We start from the raw sequence: 21473 nt of genomic DNA, 5'->3' as shown, positions 1-21473 counted from the left end.
ACATAAATATATACTCATATTTACACACACACACCCCCACATACGTGCACACTTGCACGCACACAGCCACATCCACCCACATATAAAATAATGGAAATAATCTATGTGCAATAAATGTGCAACATACTGTCATAAAAGTCAACAGGCTAGATTGTTCCGATTTGTATTTACTTTATTGATTCCAATGCCCACATAGGGTGCTTGCAGCTGTTAAAACCTTTGGTTCATCCCTGCAGGTGCAATTGTTTGTAATTGGTGTATCCATCTACATTCAATTCCTCTCCGCTGCTCTACCGTCCATGTAGGATTCGACTGCAGTCCAGATATCCCAAGGTGAGTGATGGAATGTTCTTGAAAATGTGTGACTGCGTGTTTGTAATTGACCTTTTTTAATGTTGTATAGGTGCTGTTTGAGTCTTGTTTCTATGCTCCCGGCTGTTTCCCCTACATAATGTTTGTGGCAGAGTGTACATGTGATAACGTAGACTACATTGGTGGATGTCAACATGAAAGAGTCTGGAATAGGGGCAGAAGTGTGACTGTGGGGGTTACTGATGTATTTCCTCTGTCTAAAGTGAGTAGTATAGAAAGGAATGGGTTTTGTCGATGCCCTACTGAACTTTGAGTCAACCAAGATGTCCTGTAGGTTTTTATTTTTACGGTATGATGAAATAATATTGTATGGTTGTAGGGGTGCAAAGGTCTGTTGACTGGTGACACAGTTGTGCTTTAAGGTCTGATCCCTCTGGTTGAAATGATTTGTTTCCAGGATCATCCTTTTTAGTTTTTTTTATTTAGGCTTGAGTGTACTAGCCAGTCCTTGAAGTTTTTGTTTCTCTTATGGGCTGAAATTATTTTAAATTCCTTCAATTCAACATTCCCCTTTTACTTCTTGGGCCTGCTGGAAGTTAAATTTCAAATTGGAGTTGAGTCTTGCCAGAGACTGTGAATAAGTAGTTACTACAGGTATGATCTTTCTTTCATCCCTCTTCCTCACATATTTACCATTATTCCTAAAGATGTGTTTAACCTCTGTTCTTAATTTCCTTACGAATCTCCCCGAATAGCCACAGGGCCTCAGGGCTGTGAACAGTGTTTGTGTAGCCTGCTCAACATCTTCCAGGTGAGTACAAAGTTTGTGGAATCTAATTAATTGTGATTTAATTAAACCCTCGTAGGTATGTTTAGGATGATAGCTGCTTTTGTGGAGGAGGGCGTGCCTGTCCGTTTCCTTAAAGAAGACTCGGGTTGCCAGTTGTTTTTTCCCCTCCAACATCTGGGATGAAGAAAACGTGTATCCAGGAATTCAATAGAATGTTGTAATGGTGATTGCTGGATGGTGGGAGTTTAAAATTGACAGGAACTCTTCAAAAGCTTCCATGGTGCCCTCCCAAATGCCAAATATGGCGTCCAAATAATGATAATAAAGAGATGGTAATGTACTACATTTTAGAAAGGCCGTTTCTTCCCATGAACACACATAAAGATTGGCATAGGACGGGGCAAATATTTTTCCCATGGCTGTTCCATGAATCCGAAGGTAGTATTTATTACCCGACCAATCAAAAAATAGCCAAGGAAATTCTAATTTCTTGGAACTGAGATGTTTATTAAACCTTTTAACAAAATTCCCCAATTTTTTTTGCCATATCATTTTGTTTATGATATATTTTTTGTATCACATTTGATACATTGGCATTTTTGGCAACTTTTTGCTCACGTTAATGTTAGATACAAAAACAAATTTGGCCCTATATGAAAATATCGAACATTTCAGGCATTTATTATTTTATTTTTTTTAAAACATACAACTTTTTACAGCCTTTTTATTTCACTTTGTGGTAGGCACAAAAACAGTTTCTGTCCTTGTTCAGGCAAAGATGCACCTTGCACTTCTCTCAGTAGACATGTGATTGCCGGTGCAGTGCTTGCATCTCTGTCGGGTTTCCCATGTTGGAAAATGATCAATGTCATCCCTTCTCATATCAAGAGGCACACTGCAGCTTGGCCTTTTACGGGGTGGTGTTGAAGTCGCTTCTGGAGAGGATACTGGTCTGCCACACTTGATTTTGGCCTTTCCTGCACTTATGAGAGAAGTGCCAACCAAAGCCTGAAATCTTTGCAGAGCCATGGGTTTCATCTGGGGCTCTAGCTTCTTCTGGTCTCTTCTGTAGAGGTTCCACGCATTGACGACTGCCACTGTAACAGTGTGCCACCAGATGTACATGTACCATCTTCGGGATCTGAAGCTGAACTTGTAATGTGCAGACAGCATATCAAGGAGATCAACACCTACCATGAACTTGTTATATGTTTCAAAAATGGCTGGTCTGGGAACCATTATGTGAGTTTTGGATTTGCGATCCCAGCATTTCACATTTCCCACAGGTTCAATGCCAACAAAAGAGGACATCAGGTTAACTGCTTTGTTGTCGTACCATCTTACAATGACGTTGTCCTGGTTCACTCTGAAGTCCATTGATCCTCTTCCATTTTTCTTCAATTCTTTTTCATCCATCATGGTGCAGTCTTTCACCCTGTTCATCCGGACCATGCCAAGGTAGTGGATTCCTCTCTCTTTTAGGTGTTGTACCAGGGAAACTGATGTAAAGTAGTTGTCCGCAAAGACCTTGTGATTTTTTCCTGCTGGAAGTGTTGATTGATGGAAGTGTCATTTTCAGCACAACTTCTCCTGTAACACCAACTTCAGACTTTTCTCTGTCTGGATTTTCTGCACCTTGACAAACATCAAAGTCATAAAGAAAGCCACTTTGTCCAGCACGTCCCCACATCTTAAAACCCCATTTGTGAGGTTTTGCAGGCATGTACACACGTAGATGAGATTTCCCTTGAATGGCACCATAATTTCATCAACTGCATGGCATTCTTCAGGAGGTATGCAGAGAAACTGTTCTCACAGTTTTTGTAACCATGGCCTGAGCTTCCACAGTTTATCTTGCTTTGCATCATCAGACACTCTGAGGTTGTCCTGAAAGTGAATCAGTGTCAGAAATTTCAGAAATCGACCTCGAGACATCACAAACTGCAGGGAACTTTGTCTCCATCTCCCAATACGAGTCCAGGAGTCCATTCCTCATCTTCCCCTAACTCCTCCATGTCACTTGAATTGCCATCAGTTATCATGTTGTTGACTTTTTCAGTGTACTTTTTTTTTCTCTCTTCCTCTATTCTTTTTGACATCTGAAAATACACACATATCATATCAAACAAAAAATGGTCAATATAGCATAGCGATTATGATTTCAGAGGAATTGTTATTCTGAAAATACCCAAAATGTATTTTAAGTCATTAATTAGACTAATTAAATCATCAAAATAGTGTGTGTTTGTATTGAGGTAGGCATGATGTAGATTACATTACAAAAATGTGACATGACCGTTCAGGGATAAAGCACCTTATATACCTGCAGTATCAAATTTGATACACACATTTTAAACACGATTTAACTGTAATATAAAGAATGAATTATTAAGTAATTATGCATTGTTTCAATACAGACAATACTTATGTTAAAAAACGAGTAACAATATAAATGTTATTCTTATCGTAACTTCTTGAAAATTAGCAAAGATTTTCCTGGCAAAAGTTTGTGGATGATTTAATCACAGCTGCCATTTTGAAACGGCCAAAAGAAAACCTTCCACTGCCTGCAGTGGAATGATAATCCACTAGAGGGCAGCATACATGTATCAGATCATATACAACACGTTTTTAAGGAAAGTATGGATCATGTTGATATAGATAGAGGTCTCGGAAACTCGCGTAGCAAATATGATACAAATGGTTTTATAGGGTACTTGAAATCATTACGTGTAAGACTCCAGAATCCAGTAATTTCAAAATAATAGCGTCCGGCCTTTGTGGATCTGCGAACCTATTGAAAGCAGCTCTGATGGATTCGAATCCCAGGGTCGTACCGATGTTCATATATAGAGAATGAATGTCTATAGAGAACAAAAATGTATCACTGGATGTACTTATTCCCTTTAATTTATGCACACAATCATAGGTGTCCTTCACATAGGATTTGTGTTTCTGAGACAACAGGCTAATGTAGGCATCCAGGTATTCTGCAATACGGGAGGACTCCGAGTTACAATCGCTGACAATAGGGCGACCACAAGGGACCTCCCCGGGGACCGTCCACTTCTCCTTGGCTTTGTGTATCTTTGGGAGCAAATAGAATTGTCTAGGTCTCAGGACATCAGGTCCCAACAGGTAAGTAATTTGTCTAGGTGTTACAATATCAGACTGGCACAATTCAGACAAGTTCTTTGATCATTTTCTGTGGCTCCATCTGCAAGGTAAGGTTCAGCTGAAAGGGGTTGGGGTTAAGGTGAGGATAAGGGTGAGTGTTATGGTTTAGGGTTAAAGGGGTTCTTGATGGGAGCTGATGTTCCGCTATGTGGGTTGGATATGAATGTCCTTGGCTTAAAATAATTAATGTGTGATATGATGGAATGTGTGGTTTCTCTACTGAACCGTGATTTAACTAAAATGTCTTTATTAAAATGTCTTTTTGCAATTGGCTGATATTATCCTATATGGCTGTAAAGGTGAGAATGACTGAGTGGTGACAAACTTCTGTTTGAGTGTTTGACAAAGGGGTTTCTTTGTGTGTGAAAATGTGGTAACTGAAGGAATGATCATGGTTGGTTCGACTGGGGTATTCTGTGGCTGAATGTGTTGAAGAGCTGCCGTGTAGGGTAAGATCTAGGAGGAGGTTGGTGTTAGAGTGTGAGTCCTGGGTCAGGGGTCGGTCGGGGTTAGAGTGTCGGTTAGAGCTTTGAGGAGGGTTGTGGTTAGAGTTAGGTGTGGCATAGAAAGTCGGAGTCAAGTTTGTGTCAAGGTTCAGGTCACTGTTAGGGTTAGGTATTGAAAGAGGGGTGTGGTTAGGGTTAGGTGTAGCATAGAGAGTCCGAGTCAAGTTAGTGTCCCGGGATGGTTCAGGGTTAGAGTTATGGTTAGGGCCTAATAGAGGGGTATGGTTAAGGTTAGGGTAAGGGCTTGGGTTAGGATTAGAGTTAGGGTTGGGTGTCAGACTGCGTAGTCCAGTTAGAGTCTGTGTTAGGGGAATGGTTAGGGTTTGTGTGCTGTTGTAATAAGGTCTAGGTGTGGGTATGTATGTGCATATGTGTAGATTGACTGTATGTGCCTCTATAGGAGATGTGTCTATGTTTACTAGTGATGTTTGTTTATATGCAGAGCCTTTTGTGTGGATTGTATGTGTCTGCTTTTAGGTTCAGTTAGGTGTGTGTGAGAATGTAGGGCTAGTAAGGTTGTGGTATCAGTGGGGGTGGGGTTAGTGTCTAAGCTCAAGTCCAATTGGTATGTGCGTGTGTCTGTGGTGGTTGGTCCGAATGGGGGAGAGAGCTGCCAAAGTAGTATTTTTAATTGTACGTAAGAACCATTTGGAGTAACCTCTCTGTTTGAGTGCTGTAAATAAAATGTGAATTGCCTGTTGTAGATGAAAATGTGTGGAGGATATTCTGTGATGGCATATGATTTATGATTTGATAATGCCTTTGAATATATGCTTAGAGTGATAGCTATGTTTGTGTAAGAGTGCATGTGTGTCTGTTGGTTTAAAATATACCTGGTTAGTAGAATCTTATGTGTGGACTAAAGTAAACCGTGGTGTCTAAAAAGTTAACTTTGTGTATGATATGTTTGATTTTTATTGATGGGTGATGAGTTTTTTTTTTTTTTAAATATGTTTTTAGAGCATTTCTGCTTTATTGGGATAGAGATAGTAGAGATTGACAGGAAGGATGGGTGAGAGAGGAGGGATGACATGCAGGTTGTGTCAATGGCTGGAATCGAACCAGGGACCTTGCGATGATATTGTATGCGCCTTAGTGTGCTACGCCACTGAACGTGCCCCTAGGGTGATGAGTATCTATTAAAAATGTTTCTGATTGCTGCTATCCCTGCTTGAGTATTTATGTTTGTATACAAGCTGTCTGTTTATTGTGAATATGTAGGCTTGGGAGGGAACAACCATGGGTCTAATCTTGTCCAGAAAGTCATATGTATCTTTAAGATAGCTAGGCTGTTGGGTGGAGATGGGGTTTAAATAGTAATCAATATATTCTGCGATATTATAGGACTCGCTACCACAGTCTGACACGATGGGTCTACCTGGAGGAACCTTAAAGGGAACAGTCCAAGCATCCGGGTCTTTGTGAATTTTGGGTAATAAGTAAAAATGTCTGGATCTGGGATCATCTGGTCCGAAGAGGTAGTCTAGTTGTTTTCTAGTGATGTAATTTTTGTCATATGGTGCATATCAGTTGTCTCAGTTTAGTCTGTTTCTGTATACTGTTCTCCGTGTGTGTAATATTTTGTGTTTGATAACTGTCCATTTGCTTCTAAAATGTATTGATGTTTATCTAAAATGACTATTTTGGAACCTTTGTCCACGGGCTTAATAATGATGTGTTATTCTTTAGTTTGTGAATGCCTTTCCTTTCTATAGTTGTAATATTATCGGGTAGATCTGGAATGGGGTCATAGTTGTGTAGTGTGTGGTGTTTTGTATTAATCAGTTTGTTAATCTGTCCACCTGAGAGGGTTTTGCCTCCCAGGTGGAAGGAAGTGTAAAAGGTCTGTAGTCGTGTTCAGTCTTGTAGTCAAAGTAATCTATCAGTTTGAGTCGTCTGTGGAATAAATGGATGTCCCTTCGAAGCTCCTCCTGGTCCTGCCTAGTAGGTCGAGGGATAAAGATGAGTCCCTTAGTCGGCTTAAAAGACTAGGAGAGATTAAGGAAGTTTGAAGAAGAAAAGAGAGACGGGGGGGGGGGGGGGGTATAGAACTGGGTTCCCATGCTTGGCTAGCTATACCTAAAGGGTGGGGAGGGGGGTATTGGAGCTGAGAGGTGAGTGCTGGTGAGTGAATCCAACCTATGATTGTCTATTGTAAATGTAACTGTGCACACCAGTGGTTGTAAATATGTTTGGCTGTTGTTGATGTCCAATGTATGTTGTCTGCTGTAATGTCATTGGGGATCTCTAGCAAGGTGTTAAATTGTGTAGCGATGTGATTTGTTAACCTGTGTGAGATTATTCTTGTGTTCTGTGGTGAGATTGGGGGAAGATTAGATGATGGGGATGTGGATGAGTGCGTTGGGGAAAACTCTCTTGGCCTGTCTGTACATGCTGGTTGCTTGTTTCTTGGATCTGGCTCTTGGGTCATGCTCCTTGTTATTGATGCCCACCGAGAGGACCACCTTTTCTTCGTGTGGTTGTGTGGGAGCCTTCTTCAAGATGTGGTAGAAGGTTGCTCCCGGAAAGCTATCTATCTGAACATTCGGATTGGTGAATGGGGGGGATTCGGTTAAAATTAGAATCTCCAAAAATATAGATTGGTTTTCTCCCATCCACCTGCCAGTCTTGGATCTTTTTGCCTGTTCTAGCTTGATGGTATATGGGGCCGAATTCCTTCTCTGTGGGAGGTGATTTAAACAAGGGGGATGTGTGTTTGTGTGCCGTGGCGCCAGTCAGAGGCGGGTTTTTACTGGCCGTATCCTTAGATGTTGGGGGTTCAGATTGGCCTTTTATAGTATGATTCCCTTCAGTTGGCCGTATCATCCTGGGTTCTGCCCCTGTTAGGTACTGCCCATTATCAGACCTTTCTCTTTCTCTGGCGCCACGTGTAAATGTAAGGGGACAAGGTGAGATTATACCATTTGTCTTTACTGCATTGTTTGTCTGTTGTAATGTGGTGGGGGTTGTATGTGTGGGATCGGCCTTCTTTACTAGGGGAGGCTCCTGTTGGCTACTATGTTTGTGATGGAACTGTGCTGCTAGTGACCTCTTGTGGTTGGACGTGGGTTCCTGTTGGGGGATATCTAGCTTAGGAGGGTTTGGGAGGGAGGGAGAGGGGAACTGAAGAGCAAAACTAATGACAGGAAATTCAGGGGAGGGAGAGGAAATTGAGCGGGAGTGTTTGGCTGTTTCCAATCTCACTGCCCGGTCTCTTTCTGGGGAGGGAGAAGAGGTTGGTGTCGAGTTACATGCGGGTGGGGGAAGCCTACCGGGGCCAGGTGATATTCTAGAGTGTTGGGCGAAGTCGGGGTAGAAGCCCAGATACGGGTGAAGTTGCCTGCATTTGTGTGAAAGACTGGGGAGGAGGGATCAGAATGATTGTGTAGTTTGTTGTATAGGTGAATGTTTGCGATCTGTGTGTATGTGCTGTTCCTGTGTGCTCTTATGTGTATGTTTAAGTTTGGGTTTTCTATGTTTATGTGTGGGTGTGTATGTATCTGTAGAGGATGGTGTTTGTAGCTGTGTGTGTTTGCTGGGATTGTTTGTTTATGTATCTGGGTAGATTGCATGTCTGTGTGTTGACCGCTTCTCCCCTGCTACTTCCCTGTACAAGTTCTCTCCTGCTAATAAAATATATTATTATTATTATTATTATTTATTTTTTTATTTTTAAATTAGCCTATTGGCATTACGACTGCCAATGGCCCCTGGTGTGAGCATTGATTACTTTGTCTTATGATGACTGTTGGATAGATGATTCACTTACTTTAAACAAATGTATTGTTGTAAGTCGCTTTGGATAAAGGCGTCTGCTAAATGTAAATGTAGTTGTCAGATCTGGTCCTATGTGTATGCCTGTTTGTGTCTGTGTAGGTGGAATATCTGTCTGTGTGTGTGCAAGGGTTTGCTGTGTGTCTGTAGGTATGTGTGAAGAGTATGTTGTTATCCAAGTTGGGGTGCTGTCTATCCTTTTTCTGTGTGTATGTGTAGGTTGTCTGTGTAGATGTATGTGCTGATTGTTTAATTATGTGTATGTCTTTAGGTGATGTGTGTGTTAATTATCCGTGCATGTGTGTCTACTGGGGTTGTTTGTGTCTGTGTATGAATGGGTCGTGTTTGTGTGTGTCTGGACGTAGACTGTGTCCCTACTTCTGTGTGTGTGTTTGTCTTTCTGAGACGCCCTGAGCAGAGTCTCCCTCCTTACTTAACTTGGGGGGGGGGGGGGAGTTTCTCTTTTGGGTGGAGGTAGTGCTGGGAAATCTTCAATAGTGAAGATGGATGTAGGTGGTAGGCTAATGTGTTGGGTGTTGGTCCCTAGAGTGGCTACCTCTATGTTTGTTGGTTGGGGGTCTATTGTTGTGGGGCTTTGGAGGGGTTCTAGTCCTGTCTCTTGTGTTCCCTCAGTTAGAGGGGGGGTAGGGGTGGTTGTCTGTATGTGTGGTTTCTGCTCAATGGATGAAGGGGTGTTCATTAGTGTGTATTCTAGCTTTGGTTATGGGAGTGAGTCTATCCCCATAGCGTTTCTCTGCCCAACCCATGGCTACTTGGAGTGCTAAGCCATTTACTGCTCTGGGGGGCTGTGTAAAGGAGTCTAGTGAGTTCTGATAATGTGTCTGGAGAGTTGTCAATGTTGCTCATCCATTGTGCATGTGTAGGTGCTGCAGGTCCAATGAGTTCAGTCAACTTTTTCACTTGTCTGGCCATGCCAGGTGGATGTATGTATGTGTGTTTGTATTGCTCTATACATTATTTCTTTATGGTGCATTACTTGAATCAGTTTGAAACACCATTTGGCATCCTGTCTAGTTGTCTCGCGAAGGAGTGATTCATATGTGTTTGTAGCATAGGTGTAGGTCTGCTGTGTGTTGGTAGTCTACTCTGTTCTTGTCTAGAGTTAGCTTGTCTGTATGTCTGTGTATTCCTAATCTGTTTTGGTCCTTGTGTCCTAAATGTCTGTCTGTCCCATGTGAGACCCTGTGCTATCTGTCCTCTTCCTCTACTATAAGTAGGCCTATTAAAAAAGTGAGGGGGTCTACTGGTGTAGTGTGTCTGCCATCTAGTGTGTTGCATATTTTGAGATCATATATTGAGATCAGTCTCAATAATGGGTGTAGGTAAAAGTGGCAGTCTAGTTGTGTCCCTAGTTTGCATATTCTCTCCCACTGGTGTCACAAACAGTGCATTCAATTTAATATGGAAACCAAGTGAAGTTGTTTTTCATGGTAATTGGGCAGCAAAGGGACCTTAGGTGTGTGTAGGCCCTGTTTGCTGTCCAATGTGGGTTCTTACTGCCCGGCCCGTTGGTTGGTCTTTTCGTCTCTCAGGGGTTGGAGGGCTCTTTAAGTTGTCCTTTTTCTCTGTAACTCAAGACAAGTTTGGTGAACAATCCTTCCAGGGCCTGAGAGAACTGCCATCAATGATAGTCCTTGGTGAAAACAGGGGCTACATCCACTACCAGGGTCAGCCCAAGCTATGCCGCTAGTGTGGTAAGCATGGGCACCTGGCAGAGGCCTGCCAAGAAATAGTATGTGGGAAGTGTAGAGAAATTGGGCATGCTTTTGCAGAATGCACCAATGGCAGAAAGTGCAATCTCTGTGGAGGCTCAGACCACCTCTTCAGAGATTGCCCGCAATCATTTGCCAACAAACTGAAAAACAATAAAAGAGAAATGGCCGAAAAGCAAAGGAAGGAACAGGAGGTAGCGGTTGAAAAAGTTAATTTAAAAAAAACAAAAAGGGCGCAGCCGGAAAATTTGAATCTCCCGCCAAAAGAGGCCATTGGGGGAGAGGCGGGAGGCGTGACAGGAGGGGAGGAGCCAGCTCAGGTAGAAGGTGGAGTCGGGGAAGAGAGTGAAAAGGAAACAGAGAGTGAGGAGGTAAGTGACAGTGCAGAAAGAGGAATGAGTGAGATTTTAGGGTCAGTGAGTGAGAGCGGTTCTGAGAGCTCCCCTCTCCCTAGGGCCCAGCCACAAAGAAAGAAGAGAATTGCAAAATTCTCTCCGGAAGTTGATGAGAACTTGGAGAAAAGGGGAAGAGCTGACCGGCCATTTGAAACATCCTTGGATGAGCCGGACAGAGTCTTCCCCTCCAGTTCACCCAATCAAACTTATTTTTTAAATTTAAGGCTAACATCAACTCCTAGAGAGAAAGCTCCTAGGAGGAATATGGCTCCAAACCCTTCACTGCCCAGTGCAGTGCAGGAAGAGCTCATATCACAAGAATTGTAATGTGTAGCTTTTAAGTATTTTAATGTGTTTCCCTGTTGTTTTTAATGTCTAACCTGTTGTTTTTTTTTATCATTTTTAATGGCCTTCACAGTCTCCGCCCTAAATGTTAGAAGTGTGAGGGCGGCTGTGAGGGCCCAAACCGTTTTAACTTTTTTAAGTATGTCAGATGTGTGTCATGTCGACTGGCAAACGGGTCCTCTCCAGAGTCAACACCAGCAGCAGCAGTGAGAGCAGTGACCCACAACCTCCTCAGGTGTGTGTTTTGCAGAAATGTGTTTGTTAGTACGTTTCATAGTTATAACTATCGTATGACCTGATATATAAACCAACTGCATATATACAGTCATGAGAAAAAATTAGGACACCCTATGAAAACCTTTGTCTTCTTCAACATATTCAAACATATGGACATTTGATATTCATTTGAACAATATTGAAAAATTGAGGTAATATAACTAAACAAATACAACTGAAACAAATTATTTAAAAAATGATTGGTAAAATGTAATTAATAGAAATGCAATCTTCTTGTGAGGAAAAAGTTAGGACACCCCCACATTTAGTTCCACTTAAAATGCCTAAAATTATAATAAAGATCACCACATCAGGTGCAAATGATTAGAACAGCGTTACAGAGGATTTTGGAGGAGCCTGTCCTATTTAAACCTCAGATATTTAGTTTGGTTTGCTCTTGATTGTTGAAGTGAGTTGCATCACCATGGCGAGATCAAAAGAGCTCTCTGAGGCCTTCAGAAGAGAAATTGTAGATGCATATGAGTCTGGGAAGGGATATAAAAAGATCTCCAAACTATTCGAAATTGGCCATTCCACTGTCCGGAAAATAATTTACAAGTGGAGAACATTTAAAACCACCACCAACATGGCCAGGTCAGGCCGCCCAAGCAAGTTCAGCCTAAGAGCTGACCGAAAGATGCTTAAAGAAGTCTCCAACAATCCCAGAATGTCATCACGAGACCTACAGGTATCTCTTGCCACAATTGATGTCAAAGTACATGCATCCACCATAAGAAAGAGACTGAACAAGTTTGCATTACATGGGAGGTGTGCAAGGAGGAAACCCCTGCTGTCAAAAAAAAACATCAGGGCAAGACTAAAGTTTGCCAGAGAACACCTAGAGAAAGACCAGAACTTCTGGAACAATGTGCTTTGGACAGATGAATCCAAAGTTGAACTATTTGGGCACAGTAAGAGTAGACATGTTTGGCGCAAAACCAAGACAGCATTTGAGAACAAGAACCTCATACCAACTGTGAAGCATGGGGGTGGAAATGTCATGGTTTGGGGCTGCTTTTCTGCAGCAGGGCCTGGTCAGCTCACCATCATAGAATCCACTATGAATTTTGTATTGTATCAGAGGGTGCTTGAGGAAAATGTGAGACCATCTGTTCGAAAGTTGAAGCTGAAGCAGATGTGGACCATGCAACATGACAATGACCCAAAACATTCCAGTAAATCTACCAAGGAATGGCTCAAGAAAAAGAAATTGAGAGTTCTGGAATGGCCAAGTCAAAGCCCGGATCTTAATCCTATTGAGATGCTGTGGATTGATTTGAAACTGGCTGTGCATGCAAGACACCCCTCGAACATCACACAGCTGAAAGAATTCTGCAAGGAGGAGTGGGAAAAACTTTCTCCCAATTGATGTCAGAGACCTGTAGACAGTTATAAGAAACGTCTAATTGAGGTTATTTCAGCCAAGGGGGGCAATACTAGCTATTAGGGCATAGGGTGTCCTAACTTTTTCCTCAATAGGAATTGGCATTATTGTTAATTTTTCGTTAAATAAATGATTACAAAGTTACATTTTCATAGTTTTTTGTTCAATTACATCCCCTTTATCTATAGACATTGTTAGAAAGAAGATAACATATTGATATGTCCATATTTTTAAGAGAATAACTTAATATTTTGGGGGGTGTCCTAACTTTTTCTCATGACTGTAGTGGCAAACATGTCCCATTCTTGTAAATGTCGCTTCTCCACCTATAGCCTGTGGACGACGTTAGATGTGTCTGTGCCCAATATGTTTCTTTTTGCAAATTGAAATTCTCCATCAGAAAAAGGTACGAAAGGTAGAACCAGAACCCACAAAGATGAGGCAGGCAGTCAGTGTGATTGGCTCCAAGAGGCTCCCTCCACCCACGCAAGTAGTTGGTAAGTGACCAGCGGAATACTACAAAGACAGTTTCTGTTGGGTCGGAAATGCTTCTGTCATCTTTTAGTCTGTCTCTAATGTGTTGGAAATGTCCTTTTGTTGCATTGTTTTTGTTAGATACTCTTCTGTCTTCTCCTAGCCAAAACAACTAGACCTATGGGAGCGGCTACTGTAGCTGCTGGGCCCTCTGGAGGTAAGATACTATTTGTTAGATTGAAAAATACAATAAATTCAAGCCAAATTAAGTGCCATGATATTCTATGTATGTCTTCTCATTGGCCAGGTGTCAAGAAGAAACCAGTTGCATCTGTTGCTCAAGGAGGTAATCTTGGTTTTCATGTATTAATAAATTATCCATAATTAAATCAGTTTTATTTGCATGGCTCAACACTTACTGTAACAATACACTACAGAACAACAACTTGGTTTGAATTTCAAGTGGTATTTAATCGGCAGAGTTATCTAACAAGTTCACAAAAAATCTTCCTTCCTATTCAAAGATACAAATGTGTTGACATTTTTTGTCCTCAATGCATATAGCTACTGTTGGAGGTGCACGGCGGCCTGGATGGGACCTTAAAGGCCAAGTCGCGGACATGACAAGGAAGATGCAAAACTATCAGAGCAGAACCAAAACACTGAGCCAAGAGAATGGCGAGCTGAAGGAGTCCTTCAACATAAGTCAGCAGAAGCAGGCGGAGATGACCGCAGAATTAAAAGTGCTTCGCCAAAAGCTCAGGTAAACAATCCAATGGGCTTGCCTACCTAGGTCCTAGGGCACTGTCACGTTGAGTCAAACCCACAAACAATTAGGCTCAATTTATTCTCCTGGGAGCCAGATCAGAATTATTTGCTGGACTACAATTTAGTTTTAAGCTAAGGCATGTAACTTATTAACTTGACCAGAAGGGAACACTGGGTGTCCTGCTCTTTTTCGTCCACATACTTCAGTTGTGTTCACAAACCTAATTTGTTGGCTGTTTGTGTGTTGCAGCCACCATGAGGTGAAGCTGGCGGCCCTCTCTGGTGTTCAAGAGCAGCTGGAGGTGGTGACCAGCGAGAAGATCACCCAAGACAAGAAGTTGAACAACCTTGAAAAGGAGCACAAAGTTGTCCAGGGTGTGAGAGATGATCTGGAGGTGGCGCTTCACAATGCACAGGTAGAGCACTTTTTGTGTATTTAAACACAGACTAATAATCATTGCTAATGCTATGATGTAAGATTTTAAATTGACTTTTTAGATTTAGATTTTCAACTAGAAAGTCCCATTGTGCTAAAAAGCGTAGTAAGGTTTTCTAAAATCCCAAGTTCCAATATCTCATGTCTTGGCTCATGAACACTTTACTCTCCTCCCTGCCTGGCAGACCAAGCTCTCTCTGCAGGGGGCCACCCTGAGAGAGGCCCAGGAAATGGTAAGGAGCCTGGAGGAAACTGTTGCCCACCAGACAGACGAGCTCCACTCTGGAGAGATGGAGCGCAGGAGACTGCACAATGAAATTCAAGAACTCAAGGCAAGTCCATCTGTGGCCCACTCAAACGGGTATATCAATGCATCGCCCATAGAATTGTATTTCAGGGAACTGAGATGATTCTCTACAGCATACTTTTCTGTCTACAACATGCTGAGCCATTTCACCTCCCACCCTAACAAGATGCCCACGACACTCTTATCTCTGCAGGGGAACATCCGGGTGTTTTGCAGAGTGCACCCTCCACAGGCAGGCAACCAGACTGACCACATACAACTTCCGGCAACAAGGTCCTCACACTGGCCAAGACTGAGGAGGTTAGAATCATGCAAAAAAAAAAAAGAGGGAGCAAAAAGCACTGCATATTTCAGTGTAGTCTTCTAATGTCGCTCTGATTGTCAATTAAACTGGTCCGAGTTCGACTGAGGACACCGTGCTCTGAGTAAGTTCACGAGAGGACTCTCTGCAGGCCCCACAGGAAACCGGTTGCTAAGCTACGTGGCTCAACTAAGTAGCTAAAGCTAAGTCCCTTTTAAGGAAGTGCTCTGTCCCTCAACTCTGTGTTAAAACAACAGAATAAAACAGTAAAACAGTAAAATAATCAAACAAGTCAATACATCAAAAACAGTAAATCAATCTATACTTCATATTGTTACTCTTACCATTTCAATACTTGATTATAGATACAGTAGTACTCCATCTTTTTGTGGATGTGCTTTGCATACTTCACTCCGTAGGCCTTACACAATATTTCCTTTTATGCAGTAATAAAACTCTGTATCATCAAAAACAAACTTCAGTAACTTAATAACATCCATCAGTAATCATCCCTGAGTAAGTTTACACAATCAATCATCAGTATTCTTGTATACTTAGTACTTTCATTGGTTACATGTCGTCATTAGGATGAGGCCTATGCAGATATGCTGACGTGGGGTTTTACCCTCATACACTGGTTCCTCTGAATTGCTTATGTCGTTACATATATTTGAATCAACTTATCATTCAGGGATCTAGGGGTGTCGAATTGATAATCAGATCCATCACCTCCTCATCCAATACTGGCATCTCCAGCTGTGGTAGGGACATCTCATCGATGAGGTCAAGGATGTCGACCCTGTCGGCCATCTCCACAGACATTGGTAGACCGCTCAGTAGCATCTCTCCCGTTTCTGGAGCAAGGTTTGGCATTTGAACATCCTGTTGCCCGGGTGCAGGGTATAGGTCGAAGAAGGAATTAGACAGAGGAACATCCGCAGCCGCGGAGTGCCTCATCAGGTTTGGTAGGATCTGGTCAACTACAGCCACAGCTCGGGACATTGGCTCTGGTATGGTTACCTCGGTTTGTGCGGGGGGCGTTTGGTCTAGTATTACCCAGTCTGATGGCAGCTCTGGTAGCCCACAGCAGACGACACAATTACATCCCAGGTGTGATGTCTCCTTCGATGGTGGTGGCGTCGAGGTCATCCTCTTGGTCTCCTAAGGGTCTCTCTGGAGCATTGATCCTCACGTTCTTCTTAATAGTGGAGACCTCCTCGTCACCATCAGAGGTTTGAGTCGCCCGGGTAGCCACGCTGCTACGCCTCTTGAGAATGGATTTCGGTTAATAGTGGGTAGCTTCAGACTCAGACTCTGATTCCAGGATTAGGCCTCCCGGTGGGGTCATCTCCCTGGGTGGTGGTGTAGTTTTGCTGCGCCTTAGTGGAGGCCTTGTCTTACGCGTGTTGGCAGTCAGAGCGTCGTTCGTATCCTTTGGCGCCATCTCCTGGTCTTTAGATGTCCTTACCCTTGATGTTCTGACCTTGCTCTGCCTGGTCTGGAAACCTTTGGTAAGGTGTTCAGGTTGGGGAAAGGCCGTATCGGCGACAGGGAAGATCGGTAGTGACTCTGCAGTCCTGACAGTGGTGGGAAGCTCATTCCACCAGCGGGGCGCCAGGACAGTGAAAAGCCGTGACCGAGTGACGCAGCCTCTGAAGTAGGTAGTTATACAGTTGGTTAGAGACACCTGCTCTGGAAGTGCAACAGTGCTGAGCCAGAAGAGCATCCCATCGGCCGACTTTGCCAGACTCTGGCTCACCCTGACATGCTTCAAGGAAGCACTATGGACCTCCCGCAACATGCTGGTAGGGAAGCGCGTGGAGACCACCCCCCAGGCAGTGGTAGCTGCGGCCGTCGAGACCCTGGGGTGCCATGTCTCACGCTGCTCATTGCTAGAGGCCTGGTCCTGACTGCGCAAGTGCCACTGCTGCCAAGCCCCCCCCCCCCGAAACAACACACACGCACTGCACACACCCCCTCCGAGACAACACACGTGCATACCCGCAAGGGAGAACCGGGCTCTGGGCACAGGGTCAGCCATATTCGGCGCCCCTGGAGCAGTTAGAGGTTAAGTGCCTTGCTCAAAGGCACAACGGCAGTGGTAGGTGACCATCCCAGTATCTACTGCCTCTCTCTCATTTTCAGTCCTAAAACACATTAAAACCTATTCAAGAAATAAGACTGGGCAGGCTTGACTGTCAGCACTGGCCTCCATGGCAATTGAGAAGGACCTTTTATTGGAAGTGAAACGCACCGATGTACTGTACAACCGTGTCATTGAACTCTTTATAAAGAAAGAAAGGAGGATGGACTTTGTCTTTAAATGATGAGCAGCTTTGGTAAGTTTGATACATAAAAATCTATCTTTACTAGCCGGGCCCGGCGCCACGAGGGGTCTTAAGGGGGCTTCGTATTTCAGTCACCATGTATTCATGTCTCTGCAATTAGTGTATTGTAACTCATAGGTGTTGAGTTACTGTCACTGTGAATATGGGGTGTCGAATGACAATAGCCTATAGCCCTAGTGTCATTGTGAGGTTATTCGAAGGCGGTTTAATTGCGGGAGAATAGCACTAAAGGCCTAGGTGTAAAATACACGGTCCGTCCCTCTTGTTAAACTTTAAACTATGCAGCTTTTTGTAACTCTCAGCCACTCAACCAACCAACTCTCTACCCACTCCATGAACTATCCCTGGCTCATCCTATCTATCTATCTAACATTCTATCCATCCAACCAACCAACCAAACTATCTCTAACTTTATCTGCTACCATAATAAGACTCTCACTTTCTTTCAGCTATCCAGCAAATCTATTTATGTATTGAAACGTCTTTAAACCTTTTCCACTACCAAAATAAGACTTTGTGTCATGCCCTCCACTTCCCCCTAGTCGATGCCAGTGCCTCCCCCTCTCCTGTCTGTCTGTGTCTGTCTGTTTGTGTTGTGTGTGGGCATGGCCAGGCTTCGGTTCTCTGTTCACATCATCATCTCTACCTGCCTGATCTACGTACCTGCTGTTCATCAACTCATCGCCTGGCTGTATTTAAACCCTGGCTTCTCATTCACTCATTGCCAGATTGTTGTTTAATGTTCTTACATGTTAGCCTCGTTCTCTGCCTCTTAGTTTCATAGATACTTAGTCTTCGTGTTTGTACTCTGCTTTGATGATCATTTATTTATGCTCCAGAAACTCTATATACCTGGTTATTCACCTGTCTGCTTGCCCTGCCTGCCTCATCTACCTGCCCTGTCTGCCCAACCTGCCCTACGTGCCCACCAGCCCTGTGTGTCTGCAAATCTGCCTGCCCTACCTGCCTGCCTGCCCTACCCCATTTGCCATTCCCCCCCTGCTGGTCCCGTTCCCTGCTTGTCCCTCATTAAATACCTTATTATTTTACATTTGTGTCCTGACTCTGTTCTTATTATTCAAATTCATCAGATTTTTCGGTATGCTACTCCTACAGCTTTTAAGCTATTCACACCTGCAACAACTAGCAATTATGCTAACATGAACTTCTTAGGCATTTCTCTGCTAGTAACAGAATAGCTTGCGAGTAAGAGGGGGTAAAATACACTTCAAGTGTTTTATTCACACAAAAAAAGTGTTTTTCAGAAACTGTAGTGGAAAACATACTCAGACATCTTCAGACCACAAATGATGTGTCCTTCAATAATAATGTCTGCTATTCATTACATACATTTTCTTTCATACCATTTAAACTTTTTGAGCTGTACCCCATTTCACCTGAAATCCTATTAATTCCTATGGCATTTGCTTTGAATGGGGACATTTCAAAATGCATCCACCTTTTCATATTTTAAGCTTGACACCTCAATTAAACTTTAAAATGTGTATACTGACTCCTCTTACATAAATTCCATTCAGAGTTTTGATACTTTAAGCCTTGAGCCTTGAACCTTAGACTTTTTAAACTTTAAGTTGCATGAACAAACATGGGTTTCTATGATGCATTCTATCTATACCTCCCCTCTCTAATCTATCCATCCTCTCTTTCATCTATCCATTCCTCCATCCAACCAAGCCAGCTTCTATCTGTCTATCCTTCTCTCATCTATCTATCTATCTTTCCCTCATCTATCTAACTTCATCTGTCTATCGATCTACAGTATCTATCAATTAATCTATCCATCCAACCAACCAATCAAATCATCTTTAACTGTATCCTCTACTAAAATAAAACTCACTTTCTTTCAACTACCCAGCAAATCTGTCTCTCGTCCAAACCATCTTTACACTTTTTTTCTCTAAAATAAGACTTTGCAAGCCGAAGAAGTTACTTCTGGAACTTAATTTTTTTCACAAGTTTGTTATTGTGTGTGTGCAAGTCCTAAATAACTAAATAAAAGAAATAAATGTCTTCTTTCTAATAACCAGTTTTAGTACAGCTAACAATTTCATTGTTCACATTTTATTCCCTCATTCATAACTTAAAAGCGGGGACTGAAAGTGAGTGACAAATTATAACCATCTTTGAGACCATTCAATTTTAATTTATATTTAGTTCTGTCCGTAATATAAAATAAACATATTGTAACGACCCTGTGTAAGACCTGTTAGCGGCTCCGCCAAGGGAGTTAACTTATAATAATTCATGTTATTTAAGTAGAGGGTGGGAGAGTTTTAGTTTAGTATAACGATTACTTAACCCCCCCCCCCCCCCCCGAGGTTGATACTCATTCTCTATCACCATTATATTATACCCGTTTGAAGTTAATAGTAGGCTACATTAAACTATTTCCAGCTAATTTACAACAGCTTTTTGTATACTACCTGATGGGAGGCGCAAACGGCGTGGTGGATAGTTTAACTTTTCGTCCCCATGGTTTTCCAGAGAGTGCAGGAGGTCCTTATCTGCTCAGTGGACCCATCCATCTCCATCTCCCTGTCGCTGTTCTTGTTAGGAGGGCATATGTAATAAACTGATCACATGACATCACATGACTGATCCTGAATTTGCACTAGGAAGTGGAACATATTCTGCATTTAATGACAGTTATGAACAACAACTTATTTTGCTCGGCTGAATTTATTCTGCACATTCTGAAAAGTAGATTGCTTTTAAATCAGGGATTAATAGGCCTTATATTTCATAAATGTATTTTTAAACCATTCTGGTAGTTGTGTAGTACATTTGTGCTACAAAACATATTCAAAAGTTGTAATGCTATTATTTACTGTTAATGTATTTATTGTGCTTTTCAATGAATAGATTTTGTAGCTTGCAAGATAGCTGGGTTGCATGCTATATTGAAATTAAATACGGATAGGGGATGAATTTCCAATGTGAAAATACAAACTAGCTTTTATATGAAAATGTGTTCATTTGAAGTGAATGTACAGAAACAGACTCAAACTGAATGTCTATTTTTATTTTTTTTAAATACACTGTACTCGTTGATTTTTACACAATGTGTGAATATAGTCTGCTCCTGATAAGTACAGTACGACAGCTTGGTAGAGTTGTAACAAAGCTAAACTGAAGCATACAGTTATCTGAAGCAATTCATATGTGAATCAATAATATGAATCTGCAACTGTGTTTCCTTTTCTTGAGTATATTACAGTTGTTGCCTAAACATGGAATTATGCATTGTACTATACAATACAATAAATTCATGACATTCAAGTGTTGAAGTGATGTTCACTGTTTTTCTTTGGCATCACAAATGTAAACAAAAAACGTATAATTTCCCTGGTTGTAGTGCTGTAAGTTACAGAAACGTTCACTGTAGTGCCTGAACCCTTCCTGACAAACAGATCCTCCATCAGCCCGACAGCGGGGAGATTGAGAGAATAGAGAGAGGGAGAGGAGGAGAGAGAGAGAGAGAAGGAGCTTTGGGCAGCTTTTCCTGCGATGGGGGCGGTGGAGGCAGCAGGGGCAGGGAAGTCGCCCACTACCTTCCTCAGGAAGCTCCCAAACCTGGAGGTCCTGGTGAAGGTCTGTATGTCGCCTGTAACGCGCCATGTTCTGGTCCCGGCATCATTTAGAATGATGATCCCGGCCTGGAGGACCCAGACTGACACACCAGGGGACCGCCCACGTCTTCCTGTGGAGAGAGCAGGGAAAAACTAAATCATAGGAGCACAGGTTGAAAAAACAAAAACTACACTCTAGAACACAGGTGTCAAACTCATTCCATGGAGGGCCGAGTGTCTACAGGTTTTTGCTCTTCCGATCTACTTGATTGATGAATTAAGGTCACTAATTAGTATGGAACTCCCCTCACCTGGTTGACAAGGTCTTAATTGAAAGGAAAAACCAAAAACCTGCTGACACTCGGCCCTCCATGGAATGAGTTTGACACCTGTGCTCTAGAATAACTAGGGTTATATCACTGCATACTTGCAGCTATATGTTTATAGATATTCATGTTTATAGATGTGACATGTATCAGTCAAACGTAGTATATAGCCTGTACAGGTAATACATTATTATTATTATTGTTATTAGCCCCTTCAGAGATGTCCTAACT

The 21473-nt window shown here is 42.4% G+C and overlaps 1 protein-coding gene across 1 annotated transcript; it reads left to right on the top strand.

Moving 5' to 3' along the window:
• The first annotated feature begins 240 nt into the window (after positions 1-240).
• Positions 241-15062, top strand: LOC310819650 (kinesin-like protein KIFC1). The gene is made up of 9 exons (XM_083690972.1): positions 241-333; positions 11181-11267; positions 13093-13189; positions 13330-13383; positions 13474-13512; positions 13731-13929; positions 14185-14350; positions 14556-14702; positions 14871-15062. Exons 2-9 carry the CDS (start codon positions 11181-11183, stop codon positions 15042-15044), a joined length of 963 nt encoding a protein of 320 aa, XP_083547098.1. The 5' UTR covers positions 241-333; the 3' UTR covers positions 15045-15062.
• Positions 15063-21473: the final 6411 nt, after the last annotated feature.

This window comes from Argentina silus (assembly GCF_951799395.1).
Source record: "Argentina silus genome assembly, chromosome: 19".
Lineage (NCBI taxonomy): Eukaryota > Metazoa > Chordata > Actinopteri > Argentiniformes > Argentinidae > Argentina > Argentina silus.
Note: the sequence above shows the minus strand (reverse complement) of the source record. Positions and strands in the feature narration are given on the sequence as shown.